The sequence below is a fragment of the Tauraco erythrolophus genome, chromosome 5 (genome assembly GCF_009769465.1).
Source record: "Tauraco erythrolophus isolate bTauEry1 chromosome 5, bTauEry1.pri, whole genome shotgun sequence".
Lineage (NCBI taxonomy): Eukaryota > Metazoa > Chordata > Aves > Musophagiformes > Musophagidae > Tauraco > Tauraco erythrolophus.
Window position 1 is genome coordinate 14088341 of NC_141469.1, and position 27904 is coordinate 14116244.

The window sequence follows — 27904 nt, forward strand, 5'->3', positions numbered from 1 at the left end:
GACGTCACTGGCTCTGCTGGGCTGTGGGTGACTCTGCTAACAACAACAGATAATTGGTCCATCTATCCATTGGGATTAACTTCATTAAGTTTGTGAAACAAGACAAAGACTTTGCGACAGCTCCTCTGAAACCCAAAGAATTCAGCCAGGAGTTTTTTGTCTGCATGTTGAGCTGCAGTGGGAGGATGTTAAAGGATCATCAACAACTCGGACATCGTGTTCATGATGTTCCTGTGACATGCAGCACCCAGGTTCCAGCACTCAAGAAGAAACTGTACCCGCGTGTGTACTTTCCATAGGGAGACCTGGCTGTGTATCACCAGCTTCACTCTTCCCCCTGCAGTCATTTGAGATGAATTTCATTCCTGTGTGAAGGGCCAGTGTTTGGTTAAGCACCACTTAAATCCCATTTCAGCGTTATTTCCAGAGCTTAAGTGGAGCTGCTGCGGTACCTTGTGCAAACTCTCTCGTGTCGGGGTGAACTTCAGCATCGGTTCCCTGATACTGTGGGCCTTTCTCACAGCAGCAAAGAATAGAGAAGACATTAAAGGATAAGGAAAATATGATTACAGAACCACAAATATTGGCAAGACTGACCTAGCTGTGCCCTCTGGAAGACTCTCTAACTTTCTTTTTAAACCAAGCAGATTTCCAGCTGCCTGTATCTCTTTAATTAAAAAAGAGATGTCCTTTTGAATGGCCTATAGAAATGTAACGGCACATTTCCGGATCACGGTTTTGAAGGATCATTAGGCTGTGCTCCTTTGCCTCAAAGTTACTCTGCAATTTAGGGACTATGAACATGAAAAAAAAAATCATGCTATAAAATGAACTGAGTTCTAACAGGACTGAAAAGCAGGGAATACAATTTTTCCTTCTTCCTGTACTAAGGAAGCAAGTCACCTAAAGTTTTAGGGATAGTTCTAAACACGTTGCTTCCTGAGTAAGATCTGACAAACTGAATTTTGGCTGGGAGTTGATTTCCACAGCTAATGAGTAAATCCACAAGGAGATTAAACACAGCAAGAACCCTAATCGTTGCATTTTGAATGCTGCCATGACCTCATCAAGTCAAAACGTTTGACCTCTCCATGAAATTTCGATGTAAGATGAATTGTTGGATTCTATGGACTTACTCAGGAGGCAGTAATGTGATTCAAATCATCTGACTGTCAACAGAAACCACTTACTCTTGTATAACGGTAAGCTCAAAACGCTTCTTCACAGTTGAGTATTTTGACTGAAAAACAAAATTGTACATTGAACAAGTAACAATAAGCTTTTCCTTGTAAAGCAGAGCTCAGAATGAATGAAATAATCATCACAGGTCACTACTATTTAGGTGTTTTGATTTATGTTAGTTCTGTTTATTTTCAAATTCCTTCCCCTCTACCCAAAATATTTTGGTGTGTATATATATCTATATACAAATTGCAAGTATTCCATCATGCTTGCGACAGTGCTGGCAGCAGCTCTGGAGGGCAACAAACCACCTGAACTCTTATCAAACTCTCTGTTTGATAAGAAACAGGCAAAAACTGCCGTCAAAACATAAGAAGTGAAATGCACTAAGAAAAAAAAAAAACCACAAAACAAAATAAGAAGTAAACATTTCAACCCGGTGCCTCCTGCTTCATTAGCAATTTCTGACGCCGATATCAGCATCTCCAGACCCTTGCTAAGAATACTTTCATCGTCTGCGTAACGCGCAGCTGTTAACACGCAGCCTCTGGAAACCTCTCGGACACTCCTTCAGCCTACCGGTCAGATTTTGGTCTGTAAAACTAAGACCAGACATGGTGTTATACTAGATCTTCTTTTCCTGCTACTGAAGTGTGACTTGAAGGAAGGCCATTAACGTACTGACAACTGCTAATAGCATAAAATATAGCAAAGGACTACAAGGACGGAGTGAAGCTTTAAACTTTTCTTTCTCTCCTTCACACCGTACGATACTCTTCTCTAGGACAGAGCTCTGAGCAAAATCCAACATAACGCAGTTTTGATCCAAATCTCAGCAATCTCTGTTAATTCAGAGCTCTCTTACAAATCAAGGCCTTCAGAATATACCATTTCCAAGGCTCCCACTTCAATGAAAGCAGGCTTCACATTAACGCAGGGTGCTGGTGCACCATCCTTCTGAAGCCACGCATACTTCATGCAGAAACGACAAGGCAATGATAAATCCTGGAGTCAGATCATGAAGTGACCAGCGAAAGGGAATTCAGATTTCTAGATTGAACTCTTGAAAAAGCTCGGGTCAGTCAACAAAAACAGCGTGTCCATCCATAACAAACCATAAAGAAACATAACAAACATACATCTTTTCAAAAAAAAGAAACAAAACCCCGATGGAACAAGTGTAGAAAACACTCAAGCTGTCATTTCAGTTGCGTATTTATGAGCCACTGAAGAGTTACAAGACTGCTCTCAAGCACGTGGGTAAACTGGAAGCGTTCATCTCCCATGTGAACAACATGAACGTACGTAGATGATGAAACCGCATCCAGGCAGACACAACTGTTGCTATTGCTTTTCGTGACCATCTCAGAATGGAGTATGCAGGAGTGACAGTGCTCTGGAGGCATGTGCATGACTGGTCCAAATCCTAGAAAGCTGACTCGGTCCCTCCCTGTGACCCTCCCCTGTAGTTTAGTGTTGGATCTCTGTTTTTCAAGACTTCACCTCTTCGCAGTCTTGATCAGTGGAAAGCTCCACATCGGACAGTCCAACCTCCATTGCCATAATCAATGAAATATCTGAATCACTGCTGACTGCTGGCTCCTGTTCATCTGTGAGGGTAGAAAAGACAGGAAAAGGGCATTATGGTCACGTCTTTCTGCCAACGTGTTACTATGTTTTAGTTCTGCAGATGGGACCCAGAGGTTCCTCACCACTGAGGTTGTGCTTAGGTTCCAAATTTTGCTCTTATTCAACATCTGTCTAAAACATTTCAAAAATATCAGAAAATTCAAGCTGTCAGTAAGTGAGAAACATGATGACAAGGAGCCTGGATGGGTAACGCTTTCTTCTCCTAATCTTCCCAGGGCTCTCCATCCAGGCCCTTCATCCCCATGACCTTCCTCCCACCACCTGAGTACTTCCCTCCCCGTCTCCTTTCATTTCCTCAACGTGGCATCATCCTGCTCTCCCCACAAAGACAGCAAGTTAAGGACAAAGTCACAGGCACCTGGTAGAGCGAGTTGGCCATCAGGAAAACATTTCTAACAGGGAAAAAAGTCCTCTCAAACTCTCCTTAGGTGACAGAATCTCTGTTAGCGGAGACTTTTAAGAGGGTGTGAGGATGATCTCTGGAAGGGGCAACACGAGTGTTATTAGTTCTGCTCCAGGACTCAGGACCAGGATACCTGCCTTCTCAGGTGCCTTCTCTCATCCTTTTCCAGTCTCTTTTTTTATTCACCCTTTCCTCTGATTTGAAGATACCTTGCAGGCCGAAGGGGTCTACCTTTATCCATCATGAACCCAAACACAGTAAGAGTCAGATTATTGACTTTTGCCAAACTGCAAGCGTCGGAGGAGTAACTTGTTTTTGGTTTGAGTCCACAGCACTTACTCTGTGTGTATTTAGTAGCAGATAAAGCCAACAGATTTTAAAGGACTAAAAGCTAATTTTGTTTCAAGAACAATCAGGAGAAGCAAAGCACACTGGATCTCTGGGGAGATTTTCAAAGGCACAAAAATCCCATAGACGGCTGAGTCCCTAAGAGAAAAAGTTGATGGTTCATATTTCCAAGCGGCTTAATTACAAGGACGATATTTATACTGTAACAATACAATGTATTTAAATCTGTGGCAGTTTTTCCTTTACATATTTTATTTTTTCAGGCAATAGAAGCAGAGCTTGATTGATGCTAAAAAGTCTAAAAGTCAAATATCTAAGAATTAATAAGCAAGAAGCATTACAGAGGAGCCAGGAAAATAATAACTCCTCACAGTTTAATTATTCACTTGAAGCTAAGTGAGCACAATTAGTCTCCTCTTAAGAGCTGCATGATTTTTAAATCTGTTTTAGAGAAAAACCATGTATTTACTTGCGCTGGGATAAGATTTCATGCTCTGCGGAGAAAGCTTGAGCGGGGTCTGCATTATTCAAACTGAAAGAGCCTGTGCTTTCCTTTACAACCCTTCCCAATTTTCAGCCTGGATTATTTTTACACTTTCTTGATTGCAAGATAAACAATTAATGCACGCAACCTCTTTATAGCTGTATATTTTTTCCCCTATCAATATGGCAGTAGTAAAACATTTCAAGGCACTGCTTCTGATTACAAATGTTTCCACTGGAGGTGGAGGAAGTACTTATGAACTGAATGACATCTCCTGCAGACTTCAGTGGGCTTCAATTACATTGAACCATGAGGTGAACTGCTAGATCCAAGAACACAGAAGTGCATCACACACACCTCCGAGACCTAAAGCATCATCTGTAGTGCTAACAGCTCCCTGTGCCAGAACGATGCTGTTCCAGACCACTGGATTATTTATCATTCTTCTATAACTAAGAGGATTCTTATAACAATGACAATTATGCTTTAAATGTTGACCTAAGAGCAAGTTTACATTTGCATGGCAGAGTTCCTGAGGCTTAGCTGTATTAAACAGCTGCTTGGAGCACTCTTGACAGAAAGGTCATTTTCATCTGAACTAGCCGTGCAGGAAAGAAGGACTGGCTGAACGGTGACAGCCACACCACGCTGAAGAGGCAGGCTGAGCTCCCAACACCAAATGTCAGAGTGTCAAATGAGAAGCATTTATGGTACCAAAATCAAAATATTATTTCAAGGATTGTTGTTTCTTCTCGGGTTGTGCAGCAGGAAAAGATCTCAGCTGAGTTCGAGACAGGCAGATAGAACAGAAGCAGATTTACAGCTCACCTACCCACTGTCTAACCGATGTACAGGAGCACCTGCTTTCCAAAACAGCAAGCTTGAGTTTTACATTAAAAATCCTATACAACTATTCAAATTCTTGCCTCTTAGTTTTTCCAAAGCGTGGGCTTCGCAGTCTGTCTTCTTTGGGACTGAAGTGCAGGTCAGTAGGAACAATGAACAAAGGATCCTAAAAACGCCCATGCCTATGCCCTGGCATTGCTCTTTCAGCGCTGTGAAAGTGCGTAGAAACATGAATGCTCCACCTTCCTTGCATGCCAACAGTGCAGCGGTTCAAAATCCTAAAGCTACAGTCCGCTGCTTCAGCACAGCGGGGAAAAAAACTCTGATATTATCGTTCCTTACACCTTCCCTTTTGGGGAAGGCGTCAGCACTGATGTTTCTTTGGAAGACACAGGCAACACGAGGAAATTAATCCATCCCTCAGCATTACATGCCTGCTCTGGTACACAGGAGTCCTACTACTCACCCCAACATGCAAAGGATGAAAGTCTGGGAGGCTGCAGAAGTTACAGCAGATATCTATCGATCAGCTGTAGGTAACTCCGGCTGCAAGGTCTACAAACTGCCTCGCTGTGGCTCCCCCACACAACACAGGCTTTCTACACTGTCGTGGTTGCTTGGTTTTGTTTCTGTTCTGTTTTGTTGTTTGTTTTTTTTTCTTCCCCTCTTTGGCCGGCTGCTCAATAGCGTGAGCCAGCACAGTTAGTGACATTTGTTAAAGGTAAGCAAACCTCAGCTCAACTGCAAGTGCCAGGAGCTTAGCCTGCATTTTGCATCCCTGGTTTTTAGATCCTATTTACAATGACAAAGCTTATACAATCACACAGCTTCTACAGAAAATGCCTGACTCCCTGTTAAGAACTTTTATGACCTTTTTGCAAGTTTTTTGAAATTCCTTGTTTTTTTCTTAAAGCCCTGAAGTCAGGTGAGGATCTCAACTTGCAGTGAAGATCTCAGCTTTCACTTAGAAATAAAAGAATCATAAGTAGCAAAAAGGAAACAGGGAGTTTAAAAAACCATATCCCTAGTTTCCAGACAGATTTTATGCTGGAATATCTGACTTGTGATTTCAGACGTCTGAGATTGGCAACCCTGTCTAACAACACACACTATTAATACTTCCACCACGTTACACAGCACTTGACGCCACAGGCATAAAGCCTTTTGCTTAATGAAGCAAAAGACACATCCCAAGCTGCTTTTCAGCCTGCGTGCTAGTGCCTACAGCAGGCAACTGTAGACCTCACTGCCACATTCCTCTCATGTCAGCGAAACACAATACACCACAGCATGCTGCCTACTTCCAGACGGACTTTTTCCACTCACTTGTATTCCCTGACACACATTCATTTCAGCAGTACAATAAAACAAACTCCTTCTCTAGCCAATATTACTTTAAATTTAATTATGCTAATGCAGGAAGAATATCACCACGTAGATATGGAACTGCCCTACATAATAGTAGTACGGCCCTCACTTGTTGCAAACTTCATTAAGTGATGTTTATATTTGAGTATAATTGCAATCAAACAAGGAAGAAAACAGCTAATTACTCTGGTGCTTTAAAAACAGTAAGGCTGCACACTAGTAATAGTTACCTACTGCTGCTGCTACTCCTAACTCTTTGAGTAAGTCTGTAGCTGTTGTACGCTAATAAATATTCCAAAAGGAAAAGGTCAGATAATGGGTTTCTAAGAATTTGATACCGTTTGCGAGAGTCTTGGGAGCGACCTAAGCATTCAACAGTAAGTGAAAAGCACACGTACAAAAACATTCACCTGCCACGTGCAGGTAAGCATACAGACATGGGCACAAATCGAGATGTGCTTGTAATGTCCCGCTCGAGGATGTGGAACAAGCTGATGTAACTGTGGTGGGTTTTGCTCCTCCTCACCATTGTGCTCCTCCCTAGGACATGGGCAGTGCCATGGGGCTCTCCTAAAATTGCTCCTTCTTGTCCCAGAGGCTGAGATTTTCCCCAAGCTCATGGAGCTGGAAAAGTTGCAGAACCCCATGACTGGGCTAAAGGGTCCAAAAGCTGCAGAAGGTTAAAAGGTTCACAAGCAATTTGCATCCAGGGAATAAGCAGAAAAGTAAGAATACACTAAAATGTTATACAGCAAAAGCTTCTCGGCATTGAATGCATGTAAGGTTTATCTAAGATGACAGACTTTTTTCCTTCTCTGGACCTTCAGGTAGCTCTCTGCTAGTACAGCCCTTTGTGAGTAAGCAGAGAAGTATCGACTACTACATGTCAAATGAGAGCTGCCACCAAGTGTGTAATTCACCTACTGAAAGAGTAACTAAAGCCAGCAATCTCCTATTCTTGTGGATTAAAAACATGGGCCACAGCAATAAACTATTCAGTTGGGAGTCAGGCTCCCTTCCCTCATTTATTATCAACTCTCCGTGAACTAATTCAGCATACTCAGCCCTGCTCCACACAATTAAACCGTTGCAGAGAGCTGGGTGGCTGCTAATGGTTTTCTTCATCTTACGACAGTCACAGGCATCAGAGGGTAAGAAAAAGCTGCTACTGTGCTGCTGACTTAGGTGTCACCTATTTGCCCAGCTATAAAGTTAAGCATTTAGCACAAGAAACAAGTCTTGTTTTGCGCAGATCTTCTGTTCTTGATGGTAGATGCCCAGCTTTGAGGAGAACTGAATAATTATTGATTTCTTCATCTAATGAAATGCTGTGAAAAATTCATCAGTTATTATTCCATCCTTAGCTGGCAGAAATTGTACAGCAGATAATGGGAGTCTGTCTAAAACCTCTTGACAATAAATATACAGCAAAACTGGGACTTGATTTCACTGTTCGTTTCACATTCTCATTACTGTGAAATACACCTTATTTCAGATCTCTTCATTTTCTGAAGATAGAACTAAGCCAAAATATGAAATCTCTGGTGACAGGTATGCTCCCAGGTCTAGACAAATATCTAAAATTTATGTGTTAGCATAAACCTTATTCTGGTCTGGAGCTCACTTCTACTAAACAAACATTGCACCCAGTCAGATGTGTCTAGAAACATTTTCCTCCAAAACAAACCAGAAACGTGACCATCTCCTGGAGCTCTGAGGACCTGAGAAGAAAATATATCCAGGGTCACTAGATGCATTGATATGGGACCTTTATCGAAAAGGATTCTGTTCAGCATGAAGCCACAGTGAACTGCCAATGCAAGCAGTGTTATTCAGATTGTGTTTCCAGTATCAGAACAACCAGAACACTATTCATGAACATTTGATTTATGGCAGGGAGAGAGAGACATTTCTAGAGCCCTCTATTTTTCTTTGTCTGCACAAGAATGCACTTTACCAATGCAGAGTTTATTGCTCCCTGCGATTGCAGCCTTGCCACAGCATCGCTTTGCTGCTTGTAGTCTAAGAGGAGGAGCATGGTCCTGTGAAGTTACTACCTCAAATGGCAACTCCTTCCACAGCAGTACCAATCAAATTAATTTTATGACTAAGACCCTCTTCTTTAAAAACACTACAGAGTCTTAAATCTCAAATCAATCATCCAATACTTCTTATTGCATCATTTTATACGTCAGTCTCAAATACCTTCCATATCGGCTTGATAATTGTAACGCTTCAGAACAGGCCACAACTGCACTAACAAAACAACTGAGATGAAACACAGGGGAAAAAAATGCCTATAAAACCTCTAATGCAAAAGAAGCAGTGGGAATATGTTTGAGGGGAAAGGGTTATAAAAAACCTGTTACTAACACGGTCCTTTTGTACACAGAGGCTAATAAAATGGATGAAGAAGTCTGGCTGGCTACAATTGAGAACAAAGTACTGGCGAAATATCTTGTTGCTGTTCCCTAGCATCAGAGAGAGCAACTTCGAGCAGCAAGAGGAAAAAGTACTTGAGCATGGTAACTGCTTTTGGAAGAAAAGGTTAGCATCTTTTCCATAAATAACAAGCCAGAGCTCTGTGAATGTACTAACGGCCACAGGGCTTCATCCAGAGGATAAAGGAGACAACGTCTGACGTCTGAAGCACATTGCAAAGAACACTCAAACATCAGCACATCAGGAAGAACCAGATGTCATGACCTTGGCAAGCTTCATTCAAGACAACATTTCAAAAACGTGGTTAACTGGATCAAGCCCCTAAGCGGTTGAGAGACTTGATAGACGGGCCTGGATATAACATAAAAGACTAGAGTCCCTCCCAAAGCAAACTTGTTTTTTTCTTCTTACTGAGTGAGAAGGCAACAAATTTTCTTCCATTAATCCTCTCTAGGATGTATGTTTTGGGACAACATACAGTGTTTCTTAATGGAAAACAGTCAAAGGCATAGTTCCCTGTCTTCAAACATCCTGCAGTATGAAGGGGTAACATCATCATCATCCTAGACACAAGCTACTGAGATGGAGAGTCACAGCTCTTCAAGGCATTCACTGATTCTGGGTGCCCGGTTAAGACACTATAAGCCTGATTTTTCAGTTACAGCAATAACCTGCGCATCGTATATCCCAAGCATATATTCTACTAAGTTCAGCTACAGCTGTAAGTACTCAGCACTCCTGGAAATCAAATTCCAGTATCTCAAGTCAAGCATCAACAAACAAAGGGGAAACTATTAGTAATACAACCAATTTCCTGAAGCCTAAATTTGGAATGTGTTGTACTTAAGCAATAAACTTTAACACCAGTTACCTGAGAAGACATATTGTGTTTTGGCAAGACCAATAAATTTATTTTCATAAAGAACATAGAAGGTATCAGCACCCAAATGTTCTCTCCAAAAAAGAAAGGGAAAAAAAAATCTGTCCAAATAAGGATATATAATATAAAGTACACAGAGCAGACAGCAAACACATTTGCAGAAAGCTGAGTAAAAGGGGAAGAAGACATACCAGATCTTATTGCATGGAGAATGTTGGACCTGACTGGCTGGAAAAGCAAAGCATCTATCTATCTATCTTTAATGAGCATATACTAGTTCCTTGGGATTTTGTCCGTGAATCAGAACACAAGGCATTTGAAATTCACAGCACATGAACAATATTTTAGAAGTCGACACTTTGGAGATCTGTCTTCTCTCTATGTGAGGTTGGCTGATGTTTTGGAAACTCTTGATCAGCTGTCTTAGCAGGGAGCTGCCAACCCTCTCTGTGACACAATGAACATGCCTCTGTCCAGTATGGCACAAGAAAACCTAGAATTTTTGCTTTCAGTATACTTTACTCTTTCTCCTCACTCTTATGTGTCGTGCTCATCATGTTCCCGCTCTAGGACCAGCATGGAAACTCCTTCTGCGGCCTAGATACTGCAATATAATTTTCTCTTCCCATAACTAGTCTTTCCCCTTTCCTATCAGAAACTCAGTCAAAATATGACCAGAAAGATTACTTGAAGAGTCAATGGAGTCATCACACCAAGGTCTCTTGCACAGACCTCTATGCTCTCATATCCGCTAATCCTCATATTCAAGGTACTTCACAGTTTATCTGAACATCTGGTCTTACTACCAAGTATTTTCTTCTATCTTTGACTGACCCCATTCTTGTGTTCCACACTCTCCTCTTGTTTGATTGCCAGACAAGAACGACCCTACTTCTCTCACAACAGGGCATCCAGATTTAAACTGAAAAAGAGTAGATTTAGATTAGATCCCAGGAAGAAATTCTTCACTCTGAGGGTGGTGAAGCACTGGAACAGGTTGCCCTGGGGAGTTGTGGATGCCCTGTCCCTGGAGGTGTTCAAGGCCAGGTTGGACTTGAGCACCTTGCTCAAGGCCTTGAGCAACATGATCTAGGGGAAGGTGTCCCTGCCCGTGGCACGGGGCCTGGAACTAGATGATCTTTAAGGTCCCTTAACCTAAACCATTCTATGATTCTACGATTCCGTTCTCTCTCCAAGCCTTCCCACTGTCTGGAAGGGAAGAGTGACAGCAGGATGCCGCTGCACACCCTCCTTACCACTCACCCCTGGCCATCCTCAGTGCCCCAGTACTGGACCAGATGCCCCTCTGGTCAGGATGGCACGTTCCTCTGATGTCCACAGTAAGTTTGAGAAATAAATCTGAATGAGTTTCATTCAATGTACAGACTGTTAGAAATGATTATTATTTAGAACATGCAAAACTATTCATGCATTTGATTGAAAATCATAAAATGAGATCTCTCGTAAAGAGGGAAAATATTAAAAAATCCTGAACATGAGGCTGTAACTACTTGACAGTTTTGATTCTCAAGCACCTTAGCTCTGGTAATACAGTAAATAGTCAAAAGATCTTTAATTCTGAAAGAGTGTAGCTACTTTTGGTAACACCCTGCCATTTCCTACACTACTCTAGGAATCCTAAGAAACATTAAATAAAGATTTCCATTTCATGTTAAACAAAAAGTCTAATTCAACTCTTCACCAAATTAACTCACAAAAAAGTCTCTTAGGCCCCGACTGAACTACAATGGCTATTCTCATGCAGTCCCAAGCTCTGCCACAAACACTTCACGTGCAAGTATTATTCTCTGATAATTTCTACTATTCTTCCATTTAATTTCTCTGTATGCAGACCAAGTTTCTGACTTAGCTGAAGCACAGCTCCATATACCAGCAGCATGACAGAGCCAAGAAGTGGAAGTCCAAGGCCCCTGCCCTAGCTCAGCCTCCTGCCATCCACTCTGAGTCGGCTCTGCTACTCCTTTTATTGGCCTGGGAGTTGACTGAATTTAAAAAAAATGTCTGCAAACTACCTTGGAAATGTTTTTTGCTACACTAGCAGCTGTATAGGCGGCTCAGTCACAAGGCGAGTACTGCAGCCAACTGCAGGAAAGAAGGATACAGAAATAGAGAAAGGAAGAGAAGGGACTCCCCACCCCCTGCATTCAACATCTGCAAGCTGTCCCTGCGGTACCATGATGTCATACGTCTAAAACGTCAAGTGTGGCATGGGGACTACATTTTCACTTGGTTTTGTTAGCCGCTGCTAAATGAGCTGGGCTCTTTGGGGTTACTGCAAAACAAACAGCATTAAGTGATAAAGTCAAAAATAATCATGCTTCGCCATGTTAACGGCATGTAAGGGATATCGCAAGGATCCCTCCAGTAGCCGAGGTGAGAGGTGTGGAGAGACACACACCCTTCGAGCATTGAGCAAGCATCCTTAATCACACTGCCAGCCTTTTCCAAATCCGAAGCGATGGCAGGTATGTGACAAAAGGAGAGTTAAAGGCTGTATGTACCAGCATGTGTTACACACTATAGGGCCTATTGGCAGGCTGTCATAATAAAGAGACTTTTACATCCAAGAAGTACAATCACACAATTTCATCGCGTGCATCTCAGTTTCCATGGGCTACGCTGGTGACTGCTATTGTGACTGAACTTTCTTATTTATGTTTTAAAAACCCATGTCAGCAGCGTGCTCTGCTTCCTGCAAGCCTGAAAGGAGAAGGAAATTACAGCCTGACTCAGACACACACTGTGCTGGATTGAACGAGCAACAGCGTAACAGTAAAAGAAACTTCAGTTCTGTTCTATTCTTAAGGAACATGGAGACAAGACAAGGAACATATCGATAGGACAAGGGGCTATGGCTTTAAACTGAAAGAGGGTAGATTTAAATTATATCTAGGGACGAAAATTCTTCCCTCTGAGGGTGGTGAGACACAGGAACAGGTTGCCCAGAGAAGCTGTGGATGCCCCATCCCTGGGAGTTTTTGAGGCCAGGTTGGATAAGCCTTTGAGCGACCTGTTCCAGTGGAAGGTGTCCCTGCCCGTGGCAGGGGGGTTGGAACTAGATGATCTTTGAGGTCCCTTCCAACCCAAACCATTCTATGATTCTATAATGTAAGGAAGAAACATCCTTTCATGGGTGATTTAGGGATGTACCGGCCAACACCACGCAAATCTCTCAGAGCAGTCACACCGGAGAGGTATGGCAATACCCACAAGCACGATACAATATTAAAGCAGAAAACTCAATGTAAGCCAGTGGTTTCCAAAATTTTTTTCTCTGATCATGCTGCAGAGCAGTGACCTCTCCTTGGGGGACTCCACAGCAGAAGCAGCTGCACAAAGCCACCTGAGATCACTCCTTCTCAGGACACCGAGCACACACGACAAGACGAGGACAGGAAAGAGGACCTGCAGAATAAGACCTGGATAGGCTGTTGTAAGAGATCTCAGGTTACTGCAACTTTTCTTCAAGGCTGTTAGAAGCTTCTCCCTCCTACTTCAGCTCATGTACAAGGTGGCTACTAGCCAGTGAAAATCTGCATGGGAGCAATTAATTCTGAGAACTTGACGCGAAACGTAGGCTGATGTGACAAGCAGAAAAAAAAAACGTTTCTCCTTAATCCCTGTGAACTGCTTCCTCAATCACAAGCATGCACGCAGCTGCAACAGAAAACAACAGCTTGCTTTAAAGACAACTCCTGTCAATTTTTGAATGAGAGGGTTGGAAAAGCTCATGTTAGTCTGGCTGAGTTTGTCATGGCAGCACGTGCATGATTTTTCAAATCTGGCTATTTTAAATATCTTTCACTGCATAAGCTCTCAAAAAACCTAGGTCACTAGGAAAGCACAGTACTGGGGAATCCTATATAGAACTTTCAAGAGCAGTTACGATGAACATCCTCGTGCAAAGATGTCACAAAAATGTCTGTGCATATATTAGAGGATTTAATGAGAAAATGCACAAGGAGGTGGCTGAAAAGCTCAACAGTGGTGGAATTTCTTGAATAAAGTGCATGTGTATCTTCTTTCCCTCTCTCATATGCATGGTCCTGCCCTCCTTTCCAATGCTGCTAATGCTGGGCTCCACCTGAGATCTCCAGGACATTTCCAGGATAAAGAAGCAAGCCATTAGCCCAGCACATCCTGGGCTCTTGAATTTTGTGCATGTCGCTAGGAACCCCTTCCTCACCATACACGTTGGTGAGAATGATGCTTGGCTGAAAATTAATTCCATTAGAAAGGTCCGTAATCAAAATTTCACCCAGGGATGTCTTCTCATTAGATATGAAAAAAACGCACGCAGTCATGAAGCCAAAAGAGAAAAATTGCACAGTGGTGGTGGAGGAACCCGCCTGTCAGATATGTCATTTTTACTGCTGTCACTAGTAAAATACAACTTCTAACAGTCTAACTTTTACCTCAAGGGGAAAACAATCTTCCTTTTTGTTCAGTACAAGGAAACAACAAACCTGAAAACGAGCCTGGCTCTGTTGCAGCAACAGCTCCAACACCTGAAGCGAAGCAGGGCACAGCTGTGGGACCACCACGCCTGCCAAGTCTGGGCAGATTAGCAGGGCATTCAGTGGTCATCTATCCACACAGCTTCAGCATCCTCTGCGCTACGCAGAGGCTGCCCATGAACCACAGACACGTGCAGAGACTATAATGGCTGTGTGCCATCCTTCCTCCCCCCCAACCCCCCCCACCCTCGACACCTAACAGCAAGATCAGCGTCTTGACTCCCACCAGCCACATGTGGACTTGCAGGATTTGACCATTTCTAGTCACCTGTCACGTACTCACACTCCTATAGAACTGTCAGGTACACGTCCCCCAAAAACTAGAGGACATTTGACCAAAGGACACTGCTTAGGTTAAAGATCAATTGTCACGAGTCCATAAAAACAGAGAATACATGACACAAACAGCACAAAAACCCAGAGAAAATATGTTCTTGAACTTTACAGGATTGTCTAACCTGATTTGAATTGGACAGCTTAATTATATATTTTGTCATGGGCCATGGCTTATCTACTTAGTAGTTCAAACAATAAAGAATGATTTAAGTGCAATTCAGCTGTAAATAAATCTCTTGTAACAACGCGGGAAAAAAAAAAAGCAGAATCATGGAGCCTCAACTGTACAGTGTCTCAGCGACTCTGTAAGAAATCCCCTGTTTAAAAGCAAAGCACACGCTTTCCAGTCTTACAAACTCCACCAAGTACTGGGAGATGTAATTGTTCTTGACGGTGTGGCATTGGCAACTGTGCAATATTCAGCAGACGGGTGTGATGCATGTATGGGAACAAAGAAAGAACCTAAAGAGATGACCAGAGCCATACTCTATAGCTATACTATCTCTGCTATGCTAAGATGGGCACATAGATAAATAGAGATTTTTTCTGAATACATGGAGGGGATGGTTCAATTGGTTAGCCGGGTATTTTTTATGTCTACACAAAACATTTAAGAATTAGTAGAACGACCAATTAAATAAAATAAGAACATTCAGTTTTCCATACAGAAGAAACAATTTCAGCCATCTGTATGTGCATTAGCAATGAAGAAAAATAACGTGACAAGCTGAAGTGTCACCCCTTAATTTCATTAGAATTGCAGCAGTTTTTAAAAATAAATTCTAGATGTTTTCGAGGTAGCATATTCTACTAATTTGAATCTCCTTCCTACGGGCTTCTTACAGCATTCATACACTTCACTTTTGAGGCCCCTAGGATAATTTAGAAATTCTGCAAGGAAGCTTTCTTGAATACCCAGTTTTGCAGAACCTTTACATGAAGAAATTTTACCCTAATTGAAAACAGTGTACACGCCATTTCTAGCGCCCTGTGTTCAGATGCACACTTGGTAGGTACTTGTGTCTGATCCTCCCTTGGACACACACAGAAAGGACAGCCCTGACCTTCACTGAACACTGGCAAACACTTGAGGTGAGTCACTACCAGCTGCTGAAGCCACCGTAAAGGTCTCCTTTGAAACAAGTAACCTGAAATGCTTCACTGTTTTCAGATTTTTCATCTTCTCTGGAGTCTAACTGACGATGATGTTTTAAAACAACAGCAAGAAAGGGCAGAAACCACGCTTCAAAATAGCTTCAGTAGAACAATTTCTTTAACACACGGAGTATTTCTCTTTACTTGAAAAGGATGCCTTAGGAGACTTGCACTGGAAGGGATGTCCTGGGTAGTTGAGTCTACTCTCCACTATTGTAGTGGCTGCACGATATAATCCCTTTTCCGACTTGCTAGCAATTAGCAGCATTCACTGTACAAGCTCCCCAGCTACCTAGCTCATCTCTTTGCCGGTGCAGAACCGCAGTCAGATGTCAGTTAAAAGCCGTAATATCTGGTTTTCAAAAGAACCCTTCATGCAACACCAACCCACAGAGATGTAAATTTTTTTTTTTTTTTTTTACATCCTACGATGACAGATGAGTTCAGCTGCTAACGCTCCTTTCTCTTAAACCTCACAAGCCTATCCAGCCTTGCGGTACGTTTTACATTCCAGTGTAATTATGCAGTTTCTGAACAGGAACTATTCCAGCTCTGATTTTCCCTCCAGCCTACTCAATAGTTTCACTATCAGTAACATTATCTACATACAGTTGTGGCCAGCTCTTTGATTGAGAAGCCAATCCGACCATGGCCACGAACAGCAATCTCCCTAATAAAATGTGAACTTTTGTACCTTAGACTTCCTAAAACGGGAGCTTCCTGCTGTTTGGATGGTCTACGTACCACCAGGAAGGTGTCCTTGTGTGCCACTGGACACTCGTAAGCAGAATGTGCCTGGTGCCAGGCTGGGGGTTGGCATTTTGCACAGGGCATAGAACGACTCAAACTGCTGCTGCTGACATTTATGGATTGGCAGGTGGGATATGACATTGTCAGTGCTGGTATAATCGATAAATCTTGTATAACTGTGACTGACTACTAGCAGGATAAGTTAAAGCAGATCTATGCAGCCAGAACCAGCCCATAGTTTCCAGCAGGAACATTTCTCAGGACTTCCTGCAAACTTAAGCAGAAAATCCTGATTTAATCTGCCTATGCATAGTTGTTTTTATGGGAAATGTGGCTCTTTTCATTAGTTTAGAAATCAGAAAAAAACCTCAACAAAACCCCAAACAGAGACTGTATCAAAACCTTTTCTTTTTGGAAAAGTAAACCATCTTAAATGTCCTTTGGATCTCCTTTAGGCTGCTTTCACAGTTTGCTTAAAGGACTTAGAAATACTTTTGATGTAACCAATAGCATTCTATAGGAAAGGAAAAAAAGCACGTTTAAAACTCACCACAAGCAAATGAAATGAGGATTAAAATATGACTAGGAGGTATACAGAACCACTGTCTATTCTGGGAAATGCCCAAATTGTTACTGTATCTTACAGCAGGGCTAGTGCACCACATAAAATTCTAACAAGCTAGGCTGTGTATATTAATGCACATTCACAGAGAAACACATGAGTACACAACAACAAGCAGTCCAGAAAAGCATTCACAAAGAAAAGGTCAAGAGCTTATCTCTTGTTAGTTCACTTAAGAAATTTTTAATCAGTTGATGCCAATCTCTCTTTAATTGGAACATTTCTTTGCCAATGCTGCAATAGCTCAACATTTTTTTTTTCCCCCATTAAAAAAAAAAAAAAAAAAAAAAATCAATCTTTCATCTGCCAGGCCAGGCCTGCTACATTCAAATCTTGTCTGAAAATACATTTATAAAAATGGCTTAGGTAAAGAAGAAAAAAAAAATCCGCCTTTACAAAAACTGAAACCAAACTAACAAGCATTTTGAGTTAGAGATTTTAAGTTAATTTAATGCGAGTCTCCCTCCGATCCCTTGTCTCCTTCCTGCCTGTCTCCCTTTCTGCCCCAAAATGAGCCTGTAAGAAAAAGAACATAATGCAGTTTCACTTGACCTGTCTCCTTGAGCTGAGATGTGAAACCAACGATTTTGTCTCACCAGCCTAAAGCAAGAATGTGAGCATGCTCCCTCCTTATTTAACCAGCTCCTTTTGCTTCCCTTGCTCGTGGTTCACACAGGTAACATCACCAAAAAAGTGAGCTCCATTTACTTGCTTACAAAATGCTAGATGTGACAATTAAAACCTGGAGAGGGGCAACCAGGACTCTAGGTGGCAAGGTTAACACTAAAGAGGGAACTTATCTCACCTACAGGCCACTAAAAGTGCCTAAAGGGCACCTCAGTCCCAGCACCCGGGATAACTTCTTACTGGCCAAGTGCTCTTGAGGGCCTGGGTCTGGCTGGTAGAAAATCCAGTAGGGACATCAACAGAAACTAGTCTTAGGCTACATAAATCTAGGGCCATTTAGCACTTCCTTTCAAACACGCTTTGCAGTCACAATCTAGTTTCAAGTGAACAACTTCTGGCATCAGAAAATCCCCTCCAAGCCACTGCTTTTATCAGGGACTCTTGCTGAAATGCTGACGAGAACATGAGAAAGGCCAAGGCCAAGACCAAGACATTTGTTTCCAGAGTTTCATCTCGGAGTAGTGGAGGAGAAAGGTCAATTTAAGTTTCAACAAATTGCAGCTGGAATTTCACTAGAAAATATGTTCATTAGGTCACTTGGATGACACTACTACCATCAAGACCTCCCTAACACTCTACAAGTGAAACTCAAATTGGAACAGAGTAATTTTAAAACACCGTTTCTCTGTATTAAAAAATGTTGTCTCTGCTTCAGTCTTTTCAGTGAATATATACTCCCGTTCCACCTTCTTCTGCGTTCTGAGCATTCACACTCTTCAGAGAGGCAGAAGAAAGAGATACTACCCCATGCACCAATACACACCTCGAAAAGTAAAAATAACAAAAGCTCTTGGAAAATCTGGAAACCAATCATGTAACTTGAAAAAAAAAAAAGAAATGCCTTTGCACTGGTTCATTATTATTTCCCTTGGGAACACTACTGTAAAGTTAAGAGTCAAAATTTTGTGACATTAAGTTTGGTTTTCACCTCTTCTGCCTTTCCTTTTCCATTCAAGTTCTTCACTTTCAACACCTCTCATTGAAAAGTGGTAGTTTCCAGAAGGTTTCCAGGCAGTTCCAGAAGAATATTTAGACCTCAGGAGCTTTTAGAAAAAATTGAAGACTAAAATATTATTGCATTATTTATCTAGTCTGGAAAGAGGGCTTTTAGAAGCTGAATACAAATTTACAGTAAATTTTTCATTTTTACAAGGGAAGTGGACTTGCATCTTTCAGTCATAATCAGGCAAAAAATGAAGGATTCATTTAAACAAAAGAAAGACAGAAGGAATGAATTACTGCAAACAAACATAATTGTTTCCACCCCATGGAACATGCAGCCATTACAGTAGTTTAACAAGGCACTTTTGAGGGTGAACAACTGAAAATACAATCTTTCTATCATAGCTTTTCTTCAAAACTGTTTCCTTTGAAGTGTATCTTTAGGCTGCAGGTTACTCAGCAGCTGGGAGCACATGGTACATCTCCCAGAGCAGGTTGGCAGAGGGTCAGTTTTCTGAAATCTCCTACTCTGAGACTATTGGTCTCACAGGCTGATGGCTTTTCACACACACAGACAGACAATTTGCTGGTGCCACGACCTTTTCAAAAAACAATTATAAAGACGTAATAAAGTTTAGCAACATCTCAGTTGAACTCAATATCCCTGTGCACATGGAGGCAAATCCGAAGCAAAGTTTGTCATATGTACCTGGCATACCATGTCTGGTGGCTGTCTCCCGCAGAAACGTCAGCAGCTGAAAACATTGTGTTATTTAACTACCTGTGTAAGGAACTGGCAGATTTTAAACCTCCTTTGTGTGATTTCTAGCCCCCCCCACTAAGATGCTATGATTTAATAAAGCTATTTTAGCAAAGTGCTTTTCATATTCTGACTTTGCCAGTGGTATTTTTGTTCTATACATTTTCTATGCATTTTTACTGTAGGAGTATGTTTTTTCATTGTCTTACAGCACTATGCTACCTAGGCAGTGGGAAATAAGAGCAGAAATCCACCACAGAGATCTCCAGGTTAAGTTGTTTTGCACATTAATATCTGTACTAACATAGAGTTTAATTATTGCCACAACAGAGCATATTTTCTCGCCTACTATGCGAGTGCCTCAGATACGTTAACATGAGTTAAAATGAAAGAATAAAAAGTCAAAACATAGTCACAATAAAAGACCAAGTTGGGTGGATATTTCATCATAAATCTCCCAGGCACTTTGGAAGCCCAGATACTAATTAATGCAACTCTGATGCTACTGTGCTGAGTACAGCCTGAGTACCTTCCTCAGGGTATCAGCCTTGTCATTGAAGCAGCAAAGATAGCATCTAGTTGGGCTAGAATATAACCATGTGGGTCCTAAATGTTTTCAGCATCCCTAAATGTGAGGGCTCACTCACCCCTCCTGTCCCTCCCAGGCTCTGAGGCAGGAAAAAATCCTCTCCAACACTCATGCCAGTAGCTGGAGATTTCCTCTTGGATGTTGGGCTTGACCTGCTACCTATTTCTCTTCTGATCATTCATGTTTTCTATAAAAACTCAAAAGCCAGTTTCTCCATCTGGCCTATCAGTTTCAAAGCACCAGTTTCAAGCATTATCTTCACTTAAAATTGCCCACATCCAGAACGATAAAGATAAAAGTCCAATTACTAAAGATTTAGTGAGAGCTCTCACTTCTAGGTGAAGTGACCTGCTTACTGTGGTAACCTACAGGATCCCTGAAGCACCCTAATTTCTGCTGGAGGTGGAGATAAACAACAAAAGAAAGAGCTGTTACAAAACCACACCAGGACTTGACTGGTATTTTATGAGCAAATATCGAATTATTATTTTTTGTCCAGGTTGAAATTGTAAGTACTAGAAACTGTATGTGGAAATCTGAGCTGTTGCCCCTAAAAGAATGTGGAGAAAACTTAAAACAGAGCAGTTTTGGATGCTTCTAGCAGGCCAAACATCTTCTGCAAGACTATTTATCTATCGTACAAAAAAAAATCACACGGGTATGTGCACACACACCTCCTTCACTTAATCTGCTTCTAAATACAACTCCCTCATGCTTTTTGAGAAATCAAAACTGCTGGTTACAACACAAGAAGCACAGGTGTAAGCATGCACGCCACCCTTTAAATGCTTGTGAGAACCCAGGCGGCTTCCATGTTCCTGTTTTTACTCCCCTATAGTACAGCTGCTTTTCCACTGCCTTTCTTTTCCCACTAAATTTACGAGATCTGTTTGCTTGCTATAATCTCTTACCTGTGGCTTTTTCAGAAGTGGGTCCATCCATTACTCTCTGTGTATATAACGACTGGTACAGCAGAGCCTGACCCTGGTAAGGGTCTCTGGGGTCTGCGCAGTACAGGTGAGCATTACTTTTGCATTGCTTATCTGTCTGAAATAACGGCAGCAACCAGAAGCGCTGACCCCAGAATCCTGCCTTTCCTCTGCCTGCCTCGCTACAGAGCTGCTGCTCAGTCTTACTTCTTAATTCTCACTTTCAGGTGCTGATCCAAGCTGGATCCTTGTGTCTCCCGTCTGCCTTTGTTCCCGAATTGGTCAGAAAAAGAGCCAGAATCACAGTAGCTCATTGTATCTTAAACAGCACTTCCTGACAATTTCGGTGGAGGCTTTTGTGTAAAAACTGAAGAGAATGAAAACTCCACAGACGTTAGAGATGTGAGGATGAGTCCTAAATAATCAAGCAGATTGTATGCAAGATGCTGCACATCTCTTGCCAGGCAAGGTTTTCATTCTCAAGTATAAATCAAAGAGATCAGCTAGTATTAAGTCATCTGGTCTCTCTGCGGTTCAGATTTATATTTTACTCTACATTGCTTGTCCCTCTTTCTTTAAAAGCTTTCTTGTTCAACATTGTATCTAGCTCTCTGCTTAAGACAGTGAAGTATAAAGAAAGACAGAAGCTATGTCGTCGCTGATCCCAGTCCTCAGATCCCCTTCTCCCCTGCATGTGAACAACGCACATTCAGAGCAATTGGGAATGATGTATCTAAGGACGCGCTTGTGTGCCGGCACAGTTTTTACAATGGTGCTTTTCCTGACTGAGATAATATGTAGCTAATAAATCCTTTATGTCTCTCATATTCACTGACCGTTAATAAAATGCCCATATACTCAGATATGAGCATTCAAACGAGTTTTGAAACTTCATGCTTACTTTGCCTATTCGTTTATCCTGATTCCTGGGCAAAACAGACAGCTGTGTAGGGTCTAGTTGTGCTTGAGATGGTGTGCTTGCTTTTGGCAATAGTGTTGTGAAAGCTCTCTTCTCTCTGTGTCCCTCTCTTGTGCTCCATGTTTCTTTCCTCCGGTTGTACTGGCACAGCTACTGCTGGATCAGGGAATTGATCCAAATTAAAAAAAAAAAGTGAAACAAAACCAGGAGGAAATTGGTTAGCTTCTGGATTGGGCTCACAAGGTAGCTGCACAACAGAATGGCGATGTGGAGGCAGGAACAAGTAATCTGGGACAGAGAGAGGCAAGCTGGTCACTGCCACAGCATTTACATGTCGAGACAGACTTAGAAATGCAGCTTCCACTACTGAAGGAGAACGGTTTCTTCTAAATCACTCCCTAGAGTCAATTATTAAGCAAGTTTCTTAAAAAAAAAAAAAAAAAAATCAGACTTTAAATTTGCTCCTTGTTTCATAACATTTTTGTACATCCTTCTTTGCAATTCGCTGTATAGAAACACTTCATCTGCATTTCACATCTTAACATATGGAAAGGCAGAGCAGTTTCATAACAGGAAAACTTCACTGTCCGTTCACAGAGCCTGGCAGGAGCCTTGTAGGTGTATCTAATAATCCAGAGCACATTTTTAGTGTCAGGTTTCACTCGGTGACTCTTTCAGACCACTGCTGACCTTCCAAACCACCGGTGCTGTGCTGACATTGCCCTGAGTCTCAAGACAAACCTAGGACCTCAGTTTACTGCAATTTTCAGTCCATGGTAGCTATTTAGTGCAACATCGCACAGGCTTTCAACAGAGCCACCAGGACTTATGTCATTCTCCAGGCACATGGGACCCAATCTGCTCAATCTTTAACTAGGTCCCATCAGCATTCTGTCTCCAGGACAGCGTTAGGTGCTAACGCAAGTGTTAATAACTTTCCATATTAACTACTGTCTAGGGAGTTTTTCCACTTTTTCCTCCCCCTTTATGTTCTGCCTAAAAAAAAAACCCCTATTAATAGCAAGGAGGAACAGTCAAGTGGTTGCAAGACAACAGCGATTCTTATGCGCTTCCATCCACTTCCAAAGGCCGGTTACTCTTCACAAAGACATTTTAGACATACACAGATCAAAATAATTACTTGAGAAGTTATATTAATAGGTTTAATGAAGAGCTATCAAAAGAGACTTGAAAGTGTCCTAACAGTCATGATGAGCTATACGTTGGCAGGGTTTTATGGAAAGAACAAAACGAGAGGCAGAAAAGGAACTGCCGGTATTCTCTAGGCTGCCCACGCTGCTGTACCACCCGCCAAACTTGGTGGACTTTGCAGCTGATATGACACCTTGGGGGAAGAGTTTGTAGTTTTTTCATACTAAAACTCCTGCTCGTGTTTGTAGTAGAATTATTTATGGACAACAACTCCTCCAAATACAGAGACAGTGCTCGTGGGATTTCTGAGGCCTTATTCAATGTGATGAGATGTCCTGTTGAAGAGAATATAAAAGCTTGTCTAAAGTGAAAAACTAGAGCTATTTACCAACAGAGAGCAAAGACTCAGGCAGAGCATGTTATCTACTGCAGAAAATAGCAAGTGCCACGTGGGTTGAGGGACATGAATGACCATGGATGCTACAAAAGATGAAGAATATTAATAACTACTTTTTCCCCTGCCAGTGTCACCATATCACCTTTAAAATATCCAGATGCTACTCTCCCAGTGAACTACCTTTTGTAACTGTATCATTCAATACCAGCTCAGCCAGACCCAAAGACTATTGCAATCTCCTTCTCAAATCCCAAATCCACCTTCCATTCCTCCAAAGCTGGTGTAGCTCAGAACTTCTTCAAGTTCAGATCTTAGCCAAGTCCAGCTCACGCTCACATCATCTGCAGAGCAGGAAATTCCACCTGTGCTGAAATTTCCAAAGATGTTAGGGACTTTTGCACAAATCCCTACTGAAAATTAGGCAACGTGGATTGCTATAATGTGTTATTGTGGAAAAAGAGCCTTAGCTTATCTTCTTTCATACCCTCTGGAGGGCTGAAAAGTAATAGGGTCAAAGCAGGAAACTCAGTTGAAATGAACTCTTACATATTTCACACAGTTTGTTCACTGTCCCCTTCTCCTCCTCCCCCCCCTTTTTTTTTTCCAACTCCAGTTTTTCAATTTTTCCATCCATCCATTTTCAGCAACTGATTACAGAATATCACATTACAAGATGCTATCTTAGTATCCTGTACAAAATCCCACCGCTGAGAGCAAACAGTCACTAAGACTAAATACTGAACAGACTTTAGGCTGTAGATACGCCCAAGAGACTTGATGAAGGCTTGGATCTTGGTAGAAGACAGCTGAGAGAAACTGCTGGTCCACTTTTAAGTGCTCAGTGCAAGTACATAGGAGATGCTTGGTTTAGCCAGGAACCCTAGGGATGGGCCTCCAAATGAAGTCCCATCCAGATGTTCATAGCACACTACATCGCCCAGGGTCCCATGGAAGACATGATCTATTGAGGAGCATGGGGAGCAAAAGGGAGGGAGAGAAGAGGAAAGGTCTGCTGAGCACACGCACAGGAATAAAAAGAAAAGCGCTGGCTGAGTTCCAGAAATAAAAATCTGGCCCTGCTGGAGTAGGTGGGAGCTTTGCCATTGGATTTCAATGGAGACAGAATTTCACCCGATGCAAACAGTGCTCTGGAAATATCCTCCCTCCAGACACACTGTGGGAGCTCTTCTGGCTCTGAATACTCACTGGAAACACAGAGAGGGAAATTAAACCCAAACCGAGACAACAATACCAGAACCATTAATCAACAAACAAAAAGGATGCAACAACAATTAAGCAAAAAGTATTGCAGAAGTGAGCGGAAAGAAGGCAAGTCCTTTACCTCCTGGGCCACTGAACTTTGCCAGGAATAAGGAGGGATGCGAGGACTTGTGGTGGTGGGTACAGGGTGCCATGTCGAGACTGCACTGGAGGCAGTTTGCACAGGCTCAGTAACAAGAGGAAGAAAAACTTGTAGCACAGATTCAGCCTTGGAGCATGCTCCTGTCGCCAGGCTATATAAAGGAGCCAGAACCTAGCAACTTCAGCAAAGATTCCTAGGAGCAATCAGCGTCATCGCTTACAAATTCCCAGGCAGGCTAGTTCACAGAAAGGGCACGCTCAGCAAGCTCTGCAGTTGTGTAACTATGAGGATTCTGGAAATGAGAAATACAACGCCTGAATACAATAAACAGACACAATGCTTGTAAAGCCCCATCTATGTGACAGCTATGACCCAGTTATTTAGCCTACAGTTGCCCTCTGATTTAGTAGGCTTTTGGTTTCACAGCACAACTATACAGTGGTCCCAGACATCCCCGTTTCACTGACTTAAGAGTTCAGGCTGCCCAAGATGATAAGTTCTACCTCGCAGAGTGCCTGAGCATCCCAAATCCACCTAAAGCAGCTGAAGGGACAAATTCCCATCACTGCTGGAACTCAGCCCCTAACCCCCAACCAAAGACCTCTTCTTTGCTACAGCTCTGCTGCAAAAAGGGACCAAAGGGCTCTGTTTCTGGAAACTACTGCAAATTACACCACTTGGGAGGTGGTGACGACAGCACGTAAACTTGCACACCTACCACTGACTGATACTCAAGTACTGTGTTCCACTTTGAGATGAGAAAGCCAGATGAAGATTCATGTCTACGTATCAACGATGGGTGAGTGACAACAGCTAACCAAGCATTAAACCAGAGTTCCCTGAGTGACTGTGCGTGACAGGCACAGTGTAGGCAGGGACACACTAGGGTCTGGAAGCTCCCAAGGTCCTCTGAGCTTTACTCAGGACTCCTCCTTCCTCACAAAACAACTGGAAAGGTCGGTTTTTAGCAGTGAGTCCCCAGCTACTCCTGTGATGGCATCAGTGAATGAATTCCTTGTTTTGCTTGCGCACATGGCTTTTGCTTTCCCTATTAAACTGTCTTCATTTCAGTCCAAGAGTTTTCTCACTTTTACCCTTCTGATTCTCTTCCCAATCCCACCGGGGAGGAATGACCGAGCAGCTATGTGGGGCTTAGCTGCTGGCAAGGGTTAAACCACGACACATGTTCACTATTTATTTTATGACACACAGGGAAGAGTAACTTCCACAAGTACACGCATCAATCCGCTTCACAAAGAAGCCAGGTGATACACGGTGGGTTATCATGGTGAATGGGATCACCTACTATAAACAGCATCTGAAGATGACCATAAGTTTACACGTTTTATGTTGACTGAAATAGCTTGTGCTGCCCATGCAGGAGACTCCACTTAGAGTCTGATATTCGACACACTGATTCGCACACAGGCTGGACGCGTTGGCAGTACAGCAGAAGGACGTGACATTTAAATTTACTTACCCTGTGGATTTCCGCTGGGCTTACAGTAAGGCCATTGCTCCAGTGAAAAAGCCCTCAGAGACCACTTTTCCCACACTAGAGATGGGTTTGTGATTCGGGTTTCTAAACATTGATTTCAATGCAAATTCTGCCAGAAAAAGGAACTTACTGCTTGTTGTGAAGTTACCTTCCCCAACCTGGGGAAAGGAGTCTACGTCTTGGATGACTTGTAGTACTCCCACAGTCCGCACTGGGGGATCCAGGGCTACTGAGCTCTCATTCACTGTTATATCGCTGGCTCCCGTTATCTGGTTAGTTGGTGGTCCTCCTATGGATGCTTCCAAGTCTGGAGGTATATCATCCATGCAATCTGCATTTGGCTAATGGGAAAAGAAAGAAGAAAATTGAGCTTTCACCTGATAAAAAGATTTAAATTACCTGTTCCCACTTCTTTAGGGCTTTTTCATTTTCTTTCAGTACTGAAAATGGCAACATATCATGAATAAACAGGCACAGTTTGTTTGTTTTCATGTACTTAAAAGTTCTTAATACAATCTGTTGCAAGAGAGATCCAAAGTATGCACTGGAAATATTCAGTATTAAACTATGTCACCTACAACCTCTAAATAGTCTTATTTACAGTTTTTAAAGGGTTTGGGAGAGCGCGCATTAAAAAAGTAACTCACTTATTGATATGATCTGCTCAACACAGGCAGATTGCTGAGTCAGATTACAAATGTAAACAGAGACAGTAGCTGAAGGGGAATGATTATCTCTTCCCTAAATACACATTTTATTGCGCTGATATGAGAGCTTTCAGGAATAGGAATCCAAGGGAACTGCCTGTGGGTGCATCTATGTGTGGCATGCAAAAATAGAAGCTAAAGCTGTTTATAAGACGAGTTTTTTAATATCAAAAGATCCTTCCCTTTGCTAATGCCGTATTTCCTACAAAATAAAATTATATGAAAAGAAATAAACAAGTGATAATTGGTATTTGAAGAGCATTATTCGATCCATAGCCTTTTTTGCTTTCTGATTCAAAGAGACCAAGGATGGAACCCAGTTCTGGTGAATTTAGACACTTCTGTCTTGCAGTTACATAGTGAACGCATCGACACCTCCGGAAGGAGCCAAGCTCTTCAAGTCAGGTATCTGCCTTTCCATTGACCTTACAGGGAAGCAATGAGGGGTGGGCTGCGGTGCCCACCTTTTGCACGGTATCCTTAGCATTGAGCTAGGTGCACTGAGACTTCAAGTGGGTGCTGGGCAGCAAAGCGGATCATTTGTCCAGAAACACTATATCCAAGAGTAGTTTCTACTCTTGATTTCTCCAGCCATGTTATAAGCCTGATGCTCCCATTCATACAGCAGTGATTTCTGTGGAGCTCCCCATAAACACTGGTGACAAACATTTGAGTAAAACCTTCTGTTCCTCTAAGAGGAATCTCAAAAGAGATTCTTGTGCCACGTGCCCATAGAACCAGGTCTCCCAAGGCATGGAGAAAAATTGTTTGCGTAACTATTTCAAGAACAAGGTTATGAAGTTTTAACATATCCTAACAAAACTAAGGCTAATTCATAAACGAGGATGCAGTATGTCAGGGTGCAATGCTTCCAAAACGACAGAGGGACATAGCAAGGTTGAGCTGTAGTCACGTGGATATCTTGTTAAGTCAGGAAATGTGAAATTACATTGTTCC

General features: G+C 42.2%; 1 protein-coding gene across 1 annotated transcript in view; it reads right to left on the minus strand.

The window, feature by feature from the left end:
• Positions 1-2673: 2673 nt before the first annotated feature.
• RNF150 (ring finger protein 150) overlaps positions 2674-27904 on the minus strand; it is a 120524-nt gene continuing 95293 nt past the window's right edge. The window contains exons 6-7 of the mRNA XM_086612085.1: positions 26371-26581; positions 2674-2792 (exon numbers count right to left, since the gene is read on the minus strand). Coding sequence (XP_086468211.1) covers positions 2674-2792; positions 26371-26581 — 330 coding nt within the window. The remainder of the gene's footprint in view (positions 2793-26370; positions 26582-27904) is intronic.